We start from the raw sequence: 16311 nt of genomic DNA on the forward strand, positions 1-16311 counted from the left end.
GTACACCAGGACTAGGTACCTTATATATATATATATATATATATATATGTGTGTGTGTGTGTGTGTGTGTGTGTGTGTGTGTGTGCGCTTGTTGTTGCACAAGCGAGCAAGTAGAATTCAAGTATGAAGATGGTTTTTTCTTAAAGACTGCAAGTCAATTGGTCGTAGATTGTGGTAGTCTCGTAGAAAGGAGATGTGTGGTGCTGTGGCTATCACCTTTCAGCACCATTGTATATAGCAACACCAACTAATTATGTTTTGATGAGTTATGAGAAAATTAAACTAAGCATAAGATTAACTTTGGTGATCCTAAGGGGTCTGCCCAATACTCAATGTTGTGCCCAACATAAATACAGACCCCAAATTGTGCCGGCAAAAACAGGACCCGACTACAATTCTACTAAAACCGGGTACAGCGTTAGACTTTCATGTATCAACCGGGTTATCCGGTAAACCCGCATTTATTAAACAAAACCTAACCGGTTTACAAACCCACCAACCCATCCAACCCCGGCTCTCATCATTTTGTTGGGTCTCTTTCCTCTTCACCCAAACAGCTCCCTCTCCCTTGTTTTGAAGACTACTAGTAAGTTTATTTTCATTTTTCCTTTTTATTTTAGAATTGCTGCCTATTATTACTGTGTTGTTGTTGGTACTTGGTAATTTACTAGTTAAGTTTTGTTTTATTTTTTTAGAGGTGGTGATGGCTAAACAATTAGCAGTAACTCCCATTAAAAAAGATCCAGCATGGCAACACTGTGAAGTGTTTAAAAATGGGGATAAGACACAACTCAAATGTATATATTGCTTGAAAATATCTTCTGGTGGTGGTATACATAGATTTAAAGAACATCTTGCTTGTCGAAAAGGCAATGGGACTTGTTGTACTAATGTACCAAACGATGTTCGTGATGAAATGTTACAAGTTTTAGAATGTGGTTCTGTGAAGAAAAAAAAGAGGGTAATCACTAATGAACCATATAATAGTACTAATGAGATTGATATAAATATGGAATCACATTTTGATGAACCGGAAGATATGCTTGAGCCGAGTTCAGGAGTGGTAATGAAGGTTACTGAGGGAAAGAGAGGTAAAGGTTTGGGAACAAGGAAGAAAGGGAGAGTAGAGAGTTTGCCCCCTATTGCGACTCCTGATGCCCTTCCACGTCCTGCTACTGACGTTCTTCCCATATCGTCAAGAAGGGATAAGGAACAAGTGCATATGGCAATAGCTCGCTTTTTATATGACGTTGGAATATCGCTAGATGCAGTGAACTCGCCTTATTTTCAGCCGATGATCAATGCTATAGCATCAAATGGAACAGGACTGAAAGCAACCTCATATCATGACCTTAGAGGCTGGGTTTTGAAGAACTCTGTTGATGAGATAAATGGTTTGGTTGATAGATTTAAAGGGGCATGGGGAAGGATTGGATGTTCTGTTTTGGCTGATGAATATACAACAGATTCTGGTAGGATGTTGTTGAACATCTTTGTCTATTGTTCTGAAGGAATTATGTTTCTCAGATCTTTAGATGTGTCGGGTACAGTCTATTCCTCTGATATTCTGTACGAACTTTTAAAGGGAGTTGTGGAAGAGGTTGGAGTAAGTAATGTGCTGCAAGTGATCACTAATGGCGATGAACACTATGTTGATGCTGGAAAAAGGTTAACTGACACCTTTAATCCCATGTATTGGACCCCATGCGCAGCTCGTTCTGTAAATTTGATACTTGAGGATATAGGGAAAATTGACTGGATAAATATAACTCTTCAGCATGCCAAATGTATAACTCGGTTTATCTACAACCATGGGACAGTTTTGAATATGATGAGGAGGTATACAGGTGGGAGAGATTTGGTACAGCCTGTTATCACTCGTTCCACAACAGACTTTTTAACATTGAAAAGCATGGTTCATCTAAAAGACAATTTGCAAGTCATGATTAATTCACAGGAATGGATGGACTGTTCACTCTCAAAGGATCCAGAGGCAGTTTCAATGATAAATATCATTCTCTCTCACTCTTTTTGGTTGGCCTGCTCCAGAATTACTCGTCTAACTGATCCACTGTTGAGTGTTTTGAGATCTGTTGGCAGCGCCACGCGTCCTGCAGTTGGTTGCATTCTTGCAGGCATGCATCATGTGAAAGAGGCTATCAAGAATGAATTATATGAAAAGAATGAATACATGGTCTATTGGAACATTATAGATAGTAGGTGTGGACAACTCCTCCAACATCCTCTCCATGAGGCTAGTTTTTTCCTTAATCCGAGTTTATTTTATAACCTTCAAGGTGACGTACGTGATAAGATCCCAACGGGCATGCTAGATTGCATTGAGAGATTAGTACCTGACATTAATATCCAAGACAAAATCAACAAAGAGCTAATCTCCTACAAGAATGCTACAGGAGATTTTGGCCGGAAGATGGCAATGAGAGCTAGGCAAACACTACTGCCTGGTAATAATTATTTTCTCAATAATGTAACTTTTCACTTTTTCAGTTTTTGGATTTCTAACATGAATAATGTTTGTTAATTTACGTAATGACTACAGACTTCCATTAAGGTGGATAACGAGATGAATGACCGATATTAAGGATATTTGTGTTGCCAATGCCAGTAATTGGCGTAGTCGTACAATGTAGAGCTGCTTCTAGACAATAAATGAGAAATTTAAATATATGTGTCTGACCAAAATTTGGGATAAGGGATACATATAAAATTATTTAATTATTTAATTTATGTGAAATTGATAATGAAACTGATTTACGTGAATTTCTTATGTTCTTACTGTTAGCTGAATGGTGGTCTACATATGGAGGTAGCTGCCCAAATATAGCTCGACTGGCAATCCGTATTCTAAGTCAAACCTGCAGTGCTAGAGTTTGCGAACTACGCTCTTTTCCTTTTGAACAATTACATAAGTCAAAAAACCATCTCGAGCGTCAAAGGCTTTGTGACCTTGTATTCGTCCAATGCAACCTGCGGTTGCAGCAAATGTAAGTGTAATATTCTTCCAACTTTTGAATACAAAATCTGATAGCATGGTCCATTGAAAAAGAATATTCAACGTGATAATTTGCAGAAACCTAAGGAAAGATAGAGATTCAGGACAGATGGACCCTATTTCCATTGATAGCATTGATCTAACTGAGGACTGGGTAACAGAAAAGATGGGATACTTTGGAAGTGGAGATTCAGACTGGATGGCACTTCACCAGCCTGTGGCTAACAGCACACTATTGGAACCTCCAAGTGAGGAACCCGAAAAGTTGGTTGCAGGTAATAGTTCCCTGGTTTAAATATTACGCTCAGTCTAACGAGGGCATCCTCTCCAAGGTCTAGAGTCCTCAAATTATTGCTCCTTGGGTGTTCTGACCCAGGTTGTGTTATATATGGGACAATTTAATGATTTAGCTCAGTCGAAATGCCCTCCTACGGCTAAGACAAGCTGTCCCTACAATTTTTTTAGAATGGCACGTTTATGTACAGTTATTAAAGTTCACTGTCAATTGAGCAGGTTTCGACTATCAAGAGAGACCAAATGCCTTTTAAGATGATTGTGAAGGTGATTTTTCTGTCACTTAAAAAGTTTTAGCATGGAACATTTTGGTTCAGTTATTGATGTTCAATGTCAATTGAGCAGGTTTCTACCATCAGGATAGACCAAAATGCCGTCTAAGATGACCATGAAGTTGACATTGAAGGCAATTGTGTATATATTTGTGCTGCTAGTTTCATACTTCGTAAATATATGCATGATTGGTGTGGCTTCCAATGTTGTATTCGGTATGAAGTATTTTAAAAACATATTCGTGAATCTCTTATGTCCATGACCTGTAAGTTCTGTATAGAAGAGGAATGTGAAAATGGTTTAGGGCTGTTTAGTGATGATCACTAAACCAACTAGGTTAAATATTCCTATTGATCCACAGCCTTTGGTCTATGATGGAAGGGTTAGGTATGTGGTATCAGAATCAGACCTCTCATTGTTCCTTATTAGCATCTTAACTGATCTGTGCAATCAGGGGAACGACTATTTTGTTGTCGCATGCTAGTCATACAATCTTTTTTTTTTTTTTTTTTTTTTTTTTCCAGTTAAACTTAAAACTTTTGTGATCTTGCGTGACTTTTGGTGAATGGTGAAGAAAACTGTCCATGAAATGAATAGGTAGATCCTCTTACCATGTCGCCCCTGCCTTCCCGAGCTTGAATGTTATGTATGTACTGTCAGTTGCTGGGTTGTTTAGGGGTTTTTTTGGTATGTTGTCCACAAGTTCCTTTCCTTCTCGCTGCCGTCAATCGCTTTTGTATGATTATCTTACATTGAATATTTTCTTCTGGCACTACGTTTATAGTTCCCGAATGCTGCGGAATGATTTAGTCACTAAAACCTGGTCCAAGAATACTTTATTAGTGTTCACCATGTACCCACGTAATAGCTTTTAGTCAGATGTACTGATCTGTACCACACTTCTTTTAGTTGCAATTGCCTTTGATTATTGGATAGAACTAAAACACATGACACAAAAATAACGTCCCAAGTATTGTGATTGGTTGGTGGAAATAAAATAATGAGTCAAACTCTCTTTTTATCTTTTCTTTCATTTTTTCTCTCTCTCCACCAGCCCATCACAGCCGACTGGGTTTTTTGTGCTGGCCATATGGTGTAGTCCCGCTCTCGATTATTAGTGTGCACATATTTTGATACTCGTCACTCATTTTTCAGCTCTGCTGACTCATTTTTCAGGCCTTATCTCAAATTGTAATAAACAAATGATCACACGGCCCATATATGTGGTTCAACTTGGCCAACCACAATGTAGTCCAATAGTGGGTCCTAGACAGCAAGACTCGTAGTACAAGGATGCCCACCCAACCCAAGTTAGTCAATACCAGTCCTCTACACAAATTCAGTAGTTAAAGAGTAATAATGGAGTCCGGGGGAATTCAAGATTTCTTCCTTGTGTGAAGAAGACTGTGACTTGGCAATCGATTATACAAATGCGTTGATGATGCTCTTACAATGTATATATAAGTGACTTGGTTATGGGAATGTGAAGATACTCATTCTCATGTATTCCTAAAATTTAGTAGTTCACATGATGTGCGAACTAATTGTTTTGTTGGCATAGTACTGAGACATAACAACTAGAATGCAAAACAATTAAGAAAATATAACATTTTCAGTTTTACATCTCCACATTCGTTGAAGCACTCCTTCCTCGTCGATCGATGACCTGAAAACCCTTAATAAACCTTCCACCGGCTTGACAAGCTTCGTGGAAAGTAGGATTTTCCAAAGCCCATGGACTGACAATTTTTGAAAAAGAAGTAGGCTTTTCTCGGCCCAAAACTTGGTTCAACTGTTCCAAGTCCTAGTATAGTAGCAGACCACGTTTATCACACTTTGTGGGGGCTATATAAATAGACTAGTTTTCGAACCCGTCCTACGAACGGGTGTCGTTATATTAAATTATTCTAAAAAATATTATCAACTATGTAGAGATATGAGATATGGAAATTATATTAATCATTCATTCAAATTTCTTGCACCACTCTCTATAAAAAGAAGGCACCAAACCTTGATAAAAGCCATTGACTTATTTTTGTTGTTAGGTTTAATAATGGACCCTTTAACAATAGAAGTTTGATTGAAATTTTGTGAGAATGTCCAATGTGACGAAGATGATATTGAAGCTACTTGAATAATAAGACATTTCCAATCATAATAAAAGAATTATAATAAACACTACTTAAAATGCAAAACTATACTTGTCGAGACATTATATTCTCCCTACATATAATACAACTATGTTTTTGGGTTAGTTCAATGCATTTGCATCAAGTTTCTGATTTTACGTTAATTATTCTTTGATGCTAGTTCAATGTAGTTGCATCTAGTTTCCGATTTCATATTAATTATTCTTTGAGGTTAATTCAATGTAGTTATATCAAGTTTCTGATTTCCCGTTAATTATTCTTTGATGTTAGTTCAATGCAGTTGCACCAAGTTTACGATTTCCCGAAAGTTATTCATTAAGGTTAATTCAGTGCAGTTGCATCTAGATTTCAATGTTTCGTTAATTACTCTTTGAGATTAGTTCATTGCATTTGCATCTATGTTCAAATTTTCCATTAATTACTCTTTGAGGTTAGTTCAATATATCTGCATCCAGTTTTTTGATTTTCCATTAATTATTTTTCGAGGTTAGTTCGTATCTAGCTTCCAATTTCCGGTTATTTAAGCTTTGAGGGTAGTTCGATGCAGTTACATCTGATTTCCGATTTCCAGTTAACTATTCTTTGAGGTTATTTCAATGCATTTGCATCTAGTTTCCGATTTTCCGTTAAATATTCATCAATGATATTGCATCCAATTTATGATTTCCCAGACTATAGTTAATCTATGATTTTAGTTTAATGCAATTGCATTCAGTTTCTGGTTTTCCGTTAATTATTCTTTGAGGTTAGTTCAATGCAGTTACATCCAATTTCCGATTTCCCGTTAATTGTTCTGAGGTTAGTTCATTGCATTTGCAGCAAGTTTTCGATTTTCCGTTAATTATTTTTTGAGGTTTGTTCAAAAATGCAGTTGTATCAAATTTATGATTTCCCGTTAATTATTCATTGAGGTTAGTTCAGTGCAGTTGCATCTATTTTTCGATGTTTCGTTAATTAGTCTTTAGAAAAGTTCATTGCATTTGCATCCAGTTTCCGATTTCTCATTAATAACTCTTTGAGGTTAGTTCAATACATCTGCATCTAGTTTATGATTTCTGATTATTTATGCTTTGAGGTTAGTTCGATGAAATTTCATCCGGTTTCTGATTTCCCGTTAACTATTCTTTGAAGTTATTTTAATGCATTTGCATATAGTTTCTGATTTCCCGCCAATTATTCTATGAGGTTAGTTTAATGCAATTGCATTCGGTTTTTGATTTCCTGTTAATTATTTCTTTATGTTAGTTCAATACGTTATTTGCATCCAGTTTCCGATTCACCGTTAATTATTATTTGAGGTTTGTTTGATGCATTTTTGCATACCGTTTCCGATTTCCCGTTAAATATTTTTCAAGGATTTGCATCCAATGTCTAATATCCCGTTAGTTATTCTCTGATATTAGTTTAATGCAGTTGCATCCAGTTTCCGATTTCTAGTTAATTACTTTTTGAGTTTAGTTTATTGCATTTGCATAAAGTTTCCGATTTCCCGTTAATTACTCTTTGAGCTCAGTTCAATATATTTGAATCCAATTTTTTATTTATTTTTAATTATCCAATATGGTGTGTAATACCAACTTTTTACTGATCCATCTGTAGTGTCATTGCAAACATGACATAAAAATAAATTATGCTTTATTTACTATATGGGATCATCAAAGATTATCCAGTTCCCGATTTCCGTTAATTATTCTTTAAATTATACATGACTCATTATGTGAGATCTTCAAAGATTATCTACGAACGAATTCTATCATATTAATTATTCTAAAAAATATATACAACGATATATGCATAATTATTATATACATATATTATATTGATCACTTATCCATTGATAAAACCCCACGTACTCTCTATTAAAAAAATAATAACTCGTCATTGATAAAACCCTTCAACTTCATTTTGTTGTTTAATAATGGAAGTTTGATTGAAGTTTTGTGAGATTGTCTAATAAGACTAAGTTCATATTGAAGCTACTTAAATAGCAAGGTGTTTCCAATCATATGAAAAAAGATAAGATAAACACCGTTTTAAATGCAAAACTATACTTATCGAGACATTCTCACAACATATAACACAACTATATTTTGGGGTTAGTTCATTGCAGTTGTATCCAGTTTTATATTTATTGTTAATTATTATTTGTAATTAATTCAATGCATTTGCATCCAATTTCCTATTAATTGTTCTTCAAGGTCAGTTCAATGAATTTGCATCCAATTTTCGATTTTCTATTAATCATTATTTGATATTAGTTTAATACATTTGCATCTAGTTTCCGATTTCTCGTTTATTATTCGATGAGGTTGCATTTGCATCTAGTTTCTAATTTTCCGTTAATTATTGTTTGAGGTTAGTTCAATGAATTTGCATCCAGTTTCCAATTTTTCATTAATTATTTCTTGAGGTTAGTTCAATGCATTTGCATCCAATTTATTTTTTGAAATTAGTTAAGTGTAGTTGCATCCGGTTTCTGATTTTCCATTAATTATTTTTCAACATTAGTTTCACGCATTTGCATCCTGTTTCCAATTTATAGTTAATTTTTTTTAGGTTAATTATTCAATACATTTGCATCTAGTTTCTGATTTTCCGTTAATTTAATCTCTGAGGGTTAGTTTAATACATTTGCATCCAGTTTCCGATTTCCCGACAATTATTTTTTGATGTTAGTTCGGTGTATTTGCATCCAAGTTTTGATTTCCCGTTAATTATTCTTTGAGGTTAGTTTAATGCAGTTGTATTCATATTCCGATTGTCTATTAATTATTTTTTAAGATTAGTTTAATGCTTGCATGTGCATCTAATTTCTGATTTCCCGTTAAATATTATTTGAGGTTAGTTCGATGCATTTGCATCTAGTTTTCTGTTTCCCGTTAATTGTTCTTTCGTTAGTTTTTTAATATATATATATTATATATATATAGTTTATATATATATATATATATATATATATATATATATATATATATATATATATATATATATATATATATATATATATATATATTTTTTATTTATTATTTTTTTTAATTTTCTATTATATATTTTGTGATGTTATTTTTTGTATAATTTAATTTTCCACATGTAATTTGTTTTGTTTTTGTTTGGTATATAATTTATTTAAGCCCAATGTCCACTTTAACTAAATCAATAGTTATATAATTTATTTAAGCCAACGTTGCTTTAACTGAATCTTGTTATTCAGCTAAAATTGGAAATTATAAAATTCAGAAATTTAATTGGAATATGTCGTAATTATTGTGGCCATAATTATGATTTTTGAAATCCTTAACTATGACTAAATGTCTAAATCCCACAGTGGATGACACATCAAATTGATCCAACTTTATTTGTTAGGCTCATATATATAGTGCATACAATACGATTTTATTTGTTTTGGGTGTACACTATTACTTATTTTATGATTAGTTTACTTTTTTTATTTTTTTCCCAGTCACATGTGTGGTTAACAAATGTTAAAGCAACTCAATTCATTTTTTCCTTTGTTCTTTCAAAGTTTCATTGTCAATTTATAGAAAGAAACTTTGTTATGTTAAACTTCACCTGAGATTAGTGTGAAAACTATTCTTTGTGGTGTAAGGATTGTAGGAAAATCATTTTTGATTGAAACTATTGTTTTTAGCAATTTAGTTTTTTGTCTTTGTTTTTTTCCCGTAATTAGCTATATTATTTAGGAAAAGTTAGAAACTCTGTAAAACTCTAGATGAGATTGTTTCTTTATTTATATCCTATTTTTTCGTAATTAGTAATAGAGTTTAGAAAAAACTTGAGTCTCTGTCAGTGCTTTAAAAAATAAATGGATGAAGGTATAGCTATAATACTAGCTTGTAGGCCCGTGTATACGCACCGGCTCTTTTGAAAACATTTAGATTTTTTTTAGAAAATTGGGACTACCATTTTAGTCGCTAACCCGATTTAATTTTCTAACAAATTGTTTTAAATTAAATTTTAATTAAATTTTAAAAACCCGTTTTTTCAATTGGAAGAGAGATCCTGTTTTAATAGGAGAATAATTTCCGTTTTAATTAGATATGCTAGATTTTCTCTTTTCAATAGGAGAAGAACTCCCATTTTAATAAGAGAATGATTTCGCTTTAATTAGAAGTGTTAGAATTTGTTTTAATAAGAGAGGAATTCCCATTATAATAGGAGATGAATTTCCGTTGTAAAAAATCGTTTTTCAAATATGAGAGAAATTCCCATTTTAATAGGAGATGACGTGGAATTTTAATAGAGCTTGAAAAATACCTTTTGTATGAGCTTTAATATTAAGATATAGATATATCTAAAGATTTTTTGGGCAAATAAACAGTTTTTCTGGGCAGCCTGTCTTGTGGACAGCAAATAGTGGTATGTCACAAACTTATTCTGCCCACCGTGAGGGCAAATAGTGGTACGTCCACAAACTTATTCTGAAGTTAAAAACTCACCTATTACTAGTTACTAGTGCCTTTCTTGTTTCGAAAGTAACTGAGTCAATTCCGGGTCGGGAACCAAGTTTTTCTGAACTTGTATTGTGTTTCGCTTTTTTCTTTTAAGGATTCTTGATTTCTTTCAAGAACGGTGCATTGTATTCTTGGCTTGGCTGGAGTTGGTTGCTGCTTTGCTCAAGCTGCATGCATGCCATTGTATGGCGAAAAGCTATGACAGGTGCTGCACCTTTTTCTAGATTTCAATTTATTAATTGATTACTATGTTTTTTCAGTTGGTCATTTTTCTGGATATGTTCTAGGGAGGTTGAAGTTCTGAAATCAGTTACGTGGTTCAACCAAATCGAGGGAGGATTTGGTTAAGTCAGTTTTTCCAAGGTTTACTTTCTTTCTTGTTCAAAGTTTAGATTTCAGGACGTGGTCGCCTTTGGTGCACATTCATTTATTCCTGTTCTTTATGTGCTGCTTTGTTTCTGCTTATTAATTATGACTAGTTTTTTTTATTGTGTTGATTTGAATATATATTGGTCATTCTCATTATTTTTCGATTTTGCATGAAGTTTTCGTGTTAAAACTTTTTTGGGCATCTTGGATCCCTCTGGAACTGATCTTGAGATAAGTATCTCTTTGACACGGAGTGATCATTTTTAGATGAGGTTCGCAGTTAGAGAAATTGAGAGTGTGCAGTAGTCTGATCTCTGATGTTGTTTGTATCTTTATATTAAGAGAGGATATGATTGTATCTGTTGTAAGCAGAAAATTCTTGGGGTTCAATTGTTTGCCGTCATAAGTGTAACTGTGTAAGCCTGCAACAGCCTTATTTTAATCACCACACAAGAAATTCTCTGCCGGAAGTGAAGTAAACTAGCTAGGCGATAATATTGGTAGGTTGGGAGTTGTCTAGTAGATATTTTGATGTCTTTCTCTGTCCAGTTGCTTACCATGTTTCTTGCTTTGAACCCTCAATTATCGTAGTGTGAATCATTGTTGTAGTAATTATTTTTTATCTTTCCTCGACCTTCTTCATCCTCCATTTTGTCCTGCAAAGTGGACTTCCGCAGTTTTTGAATTTGTGATGAAAGTGGTTACAACTATGTGCAGCGACCACCTACCTTTAGATGTATTAGTATTAATGGGGTTATATTTTCTGACTTTCAGATCAGTTCCTTGGTACCGAATGCTTACCGTTGCTTGTTACTGTCTCTGGAGTCTGGACTAGTGGGCTCTGATACACCTATCATATGTGAGCATAGTAATATGAGAGGTTTTATATGGACGCAAACAGTATTCCAAATATCATGAAATAATGCATCTAACTCTTTTAGTTAAACTTAGTAAGCAAATGACTCTTTTTATTATTTCCTTCAGCAACAACAACACTATATGATAAAATCGAATGAAGATGGTGACTGGAGACGTGATTCGACTTGGTTGCAGACCAGGAGTAAAGAGGTCCCATGGTACTTGGTGAGTTCCGTTTCTTTCCTTGTTTCAATTTTTGGTTGATGGTAATAATAGGTCCCTCGTCGCATCAATGTAAAGTCGATACCTACATGAGAAGACCATGGAGATGTCTTTCAACACGACACATACTTAACAAGGACACATACACATGCATCTGTGTTTAAGATGAGTCAGTGATTCGTATCCTCCTTTATGTCCTTTTTAAGTAAAGTGTGCATAAGTTTACTAAAGTGTGCATACTGGTCGTTGCTAACTTAATAGTTCTTTGTTATTTTTCCTTGATATAAAGAAGGAAAAAGAATCCTAAAGTGGAACAAGCCATACACTTAAAATAAAATAGATTGTGTGATGATGCTAAGTGTCCTTTAACAATATAGTGAAAAGGGTATTGTTAGGCGTACAATGGGAAGTGGGTACAGTTTGGTATGACATCAAGTGTGTCACCTGTGTTGCATGAGTAATTGAGTATGGCTGAGACAGGCCAGGGCCACAGTGGGGACATGACGTTTTCTGTTAAAATATGAATATTTTTATACGGGTAAGGGTTCCATTTTGAAATACTTATGCAGCAGAAAGTCACCACTCCAATGCCGTCCAGTGCCTCCTTGCTTTGTTTCCATAAATCTTTGCATCTGTAGTAAACTTCATGGAATTTATAAGCTTTGACTTTAAAAAAGAATTTCTAGTACATACACCTATAACTCTATAAGGAACTTCAAATCATTTTGTTGATGCTTATCTTGCTTTGTAACAAGGTGTGCTCTCTGCTACAAAAGACTGCACTACAGCTTGTGAATCTGTCTCTATCCATATTTGATGCCATCATCAGAAAAATCCATGCTTTGTATCTGAACCTTGATATGAAGCTCGTCTGGAACTTGTTACTTATAGTGGCGGTTTGTGAAATATGAACTAAGAGCAGAGTGTAGCATACGTGTATAGAAGAGTATTTCACCCCTGCTGAGAACTAGAAGCATGTAATTTGCTCGGATATTGGAGAATAATGTTCTTTTGACTTTTGAGTAGTTATATATAGTTAGGGTATAAGATTTTTGTGGATGGATAAGTATACCTTCCTATGGTAGTATGGTTATGGAGTAACTTTAATTTTTGGTACTGTTTCGTACGTGGACATGACCTGTTGTTGTATGTGTCTTCTCAAAATATACTATGACAGGATGATGGGACGGGTTGTGTAAATGTGGCTGGAGCTGATCATACCAGCTTGAATTTAAAAGTTGCAAGCAGAACCTTTCATGAGTCTAGCAGTGCTGACGCGTGCTTAACGTATTCTGATTGTCAAAGTATCCTGAATTTCTTATCATATGGAAAAAAGAAAGATTTCATGGTTTTGCTTATTCAGCGATTTCTCTGTGAAGAAATGACAGTTATATATTGTGGCTTTCTAATATCGGTGATATTCTGCAGATGGTTGGAGTGGCGCGAGTTGAAAGTCTTTTTCCCACAGGAACATCCTTAATTGTTTTTGGACAGGTAACATCTAAATATTCACAATAATTCTTTTGATACGCTGATATACATTTTATGTATATACTTCTTTCTTTGCGCTTTTATGGGTCAGGCTGTCAAAGATGGCACGGGGACGATTGTGATTCGACGACCCCACAATGGTGTTGGGAGATTTCACTAGAAAGTCACACCTCTATCTAGTTACTTTCTATCCCAAATGATTTCAACTTGGAGTTCACACCAAGGAAATCACCCACCCAAGACTTTGGTAGTTATCACAACAACCTCAACAAAGCAAAACCACTAACTTATCATCACCCTTCATAGCAACAATAATAATGGAAGTAAATATGCAAAGAGACACAAAGATTTAGGTGGTTCGGTAAATGTTACCTACATCCACACACAAGAGCCGAGTTTCCTTTATATCAAAGATTGGAGAGTTTACAAGAGATCAAGAATCAATAAGAAGAGGCCTCACTCAAACCCTAGCTCAATAGAGCTCCCACAATACCCTAGAAATGAATCTCTCAAGGTTGTACCTCAAAACCCTAATCTATTTTCTTTATATATGTGTACATAGACAAAGGGGAAGTAAAATGGGCTTGGGCCTCAATATTGGGCGCTATAGGTGTGGCCCTCTTCAATAGAGCTTGAGCGAGTCCGCTTAGCTAGAGGTGAGCCTTCTTCAACGGGTCGCGCGATTGGCTTTCCTTCATCGTAACCAGGGTGAGTGTGGTATACGGACACCGGAGCAAAGCTCGACGGTTCCAACAAACCCAACAATCTCCCACTTGGAACCTTCGAGATGCTTCATGCACATCACATCTCAATTGTAACAACTCAATCCAAATCCAAAAAAAACTAAAGAAACACTCGGCTCATTCATCATGGTCTTCAAGCAAGAAGACCCACCGAAGTTGAACACAACTTCAACTTCTCAGTAGGCACGGCCTTGGTCAACATATCCGCCGGATTCTCACTCCCTTGGATCTTCTCAAGTGCCAAGACCTCATCCTCCAATGAGATCGGATAAAATGATCCAGGAGACCAATGTGTTTGGTCCTAGAATGAAAGGCGGAATTCTTGGCAAGATGTATAGCACTCGGATCAGCTGTGTAACACTTCTCTCTTGCTTCATCCCAAGCTCTTCCATCAATCCTCCGTAACCGGATCAAAATCAGAGCGCCACATACTCGCTTACGTGGTAGACAAAGCAACAATCTTCAGTGGCGAAATCCAACTCTGCGGTAGCATTTTCTTTGTAAAGACATAACCCGGTAGTGCTTCTTCCGCGATCTACCTCACTGCAAAGTCGGCATCCACATACCCTTGCAAGTTCACAACACCCCTTCCATAACATAGGCAGTGTAGTACCTCTCGGATATCTCAATATCCACTTCACGGCTTCCCCAATGTTGCTTGCCGAGATTAGACATAAATCGACGGCTCCAAATTTTTGGGCTATATCGGACGTGTGCAAACCATGGCATACATAAGACTTCCAATGGCGAGGCGTATGGTACCTTAGCCATGAAGTTTCTTTCCTCAACGATCTTGGGAGAGTGTTCCTTGGACAACTTGAAGTGGATTCGCCAAAGGTGTGCAAACTTTGGTTTCGACTACCCCTTGAACCTCTTAAATACCTTTCAATATACTCGGCTGAGACAACTCCGAATACCTTTACGCCTATCTCTTCCGATCCTCATCCCTAGAATCGTTTATTTGCACCCAAGTCCTTCATAGAGAACTCACTTGCTAACTTCTCTTTCAATCTCCCAATTTCTGACATATCAGAACTCGCTACTAACATATCATCAACATATAGCAACAGGATGATGTAGCTGGAGTCGAACCTCTTGAAGTAGCAACAATGGTCAGCGTTGCACTTATAGTAGCCATTTCCTTGCATGAAGTTATCAAACTTCCGTATTTTGCCCTAGGGGCTTGTTTCAAACCATACAAGCTCTTTTCTCGAAACTGCAGATACCATATTCTCTTTACCCTTCTTGATGAAACCCTAGGTTCTTTGCATGTAAATTTCCTCAACTAGGTCACCATGGAGGAAGGCGCTTTTAACATCCAACCGCTTTCAAGATACAAATCTTCATTTGCAACAATACTCAACACCGACCGAATAGTATTGAGGTTTCACCGGCGGGAGAGAATATCTCGTGAAGTCAATGCCCGCTTCTGGCTGAAAACCCTTGACTACTAGCCTTGCCTTGTACCTCTGGGAACCATCATGTTCCTCTTTGACTCTAAACACCCATTTGTTCGTAGAGCCTTCTTGCCCATGGGTAGTTTGGCTAACTCCCACGTGCCACGGAGATGAGGGACTTCATCTCATCTTGATAGCAAGCTCCCACTTGCTTGCATCACTCACCTCCAATGCTTCATCATAGCATCGGAGGCTCGCCACCATCGATAAGTAGCAAGTAATTCACATGTGGAGGGCGGATATCTCGAACTTCGGTACATGTGGCCCGGATGTCTTCCTTGGGGCACGAGGTGGAGATGGGCTCGGTGGTGTAGTATCCTCATTATTCTTCGAGTCGAGTCACTACTCTTATCATCCTCATTTGTGGGGCTCCCACTATACCACGACTTACATCAAAGTCTTCCAACTCAACATACTGCGGCCGCCTTCTCGTACCCGATTCCTTGGTTTGGCTTCATCTCCTCGCCCTTGTACATCACCTTCTCATTAAACACAACATCTCTACTATTTATGATTTTCCGATTTTGATCATCCCAAAAGCGATACCCCAAAATCATCACCGCCATAGCCGATGAAGGTGCACTTTAGTGACTTAGCATCAAGCTTGCTTCTAGCTTGGTCACTAATGTGAACATAGGACACACAACCAAACACCTTCAAATGGGAAAGGTTCACATCCTTCCCGGCTCCACACTTCCTCCGGAATCTTAAAATCCAAAGGCACCGATGGTCCTCTATTGACGTAAGCTCATTGCTAACACTTTCTGCCTTAAGCTGTTTGGGCAAGCTTGCTAGTGTACGCATACACCTAGCTCTCTCTGTCAATGTTCTATTCATTCGCTCTGCAACCCCATTCTGGCGAGGTGTCCCTCGGCAAAGTCTTTTCCATCTTGATGCCATTGTCAAGAGGTCTTTTAAAACCTGAATCCTCATACTTCCACCGTTGTCGGATCGGCTTCTTTACTTTCA

General features: G+C 36.4%; 1 protein-coding gene and 2 long non-coding RNA genes across 3 annotated transcripts; 2 read left to right on the forward strand and 1 right to left on the reverse strand.

Annotated features, from left to right (window-relative positions):
• Positions 1-220: 220 nt before the first annotated feature.
• LOC147493283 (uncharacterized) lies at positions 221-4005 on the forward strand. Its single transcript, XM_086566391.1, has 6 exons — positions 221-586; positions 698-2465; positions 2804-3005; positions 3092-3288; positions 3527-3574; positions 3653-4005. Exons 2-5 carry the CDS (start codon positions 704-706, stop codon positions 3559-3561), a joined length of 2196 nt encoding a protein of 731 aa, XP_086422517.1. The 5' UTR covers positions 221-586; positions 698-703; the 3' UTR covers positions 3562-3574; positions 3653-4005.
• On the reverse strand, positions 2821-4425 carry LOC147493284 (uncharacterized). The gene is made up of 2 exons (XR_015198951.1): positions 4192-4425; positions 2821-2988 (listed from the first exon to the last, which is right to left on the reverse strand). It is a non-coding gene; the product is annotated as an uncharacterized LOC147493284 (long non-coding RNA).
• Positions 4426-10213: 5788 nt separating this feature from the next.
• Positions 10214-13278, forward strand: LOC147493285 (uncharacterized). The gene is made up of 5 exons (XR_015199417.1): positions 10214-10407; positions 11346-11430; positions 11556-11654; positions 12829-13145; positions 13234-13278. It is a non-coding gene; the product is annotated as an uncharacterized LOC147493285 (long non-coding RNA).
• Positions 13279-16311: the final 3033 nt, after the last annotated feature.

This window comes from Coptis chinensis, chromosome 6, assembly GCF_015680905.1.
Source record: "Coptis chinensis isolate HL-2020 chromosome 6, ASM1568090v1, whole genome shotgun sequence".
Classification (NCBI taxonomy): domain Eukaryota; kingdom Viridiplantae; phylum Streptophyta; class Magnoliopsida; order Ranunculales; family Ranunculaceae; genus Coptis; species Coptis chinensis.

Bases quoted from the DNA above. Each gene is read 5' to 3' on its own strand.
- LOC147493283 (XM_086566391.1), top strand. From the start codon at position 704: ATGGCTAAACAATTAGCAGTAACTCCCATTAAAAAAGATCCAGCATGG. The intron at 3,006-3,091 runs GTAAGTGTAATA...GATAATTTGCAG, and splicing joins AACCTGCGGTTGCAGCAAAT to AAACCTAAGGAAAGATAGAG. The intron at 3,289-3,526 runs GTAATAGTTCCC...TCAATTGAGCAG, and splicing joins ACCCGAAAAGTTGGTTGCAG to GTTTCGACTATCAAGAGAGA.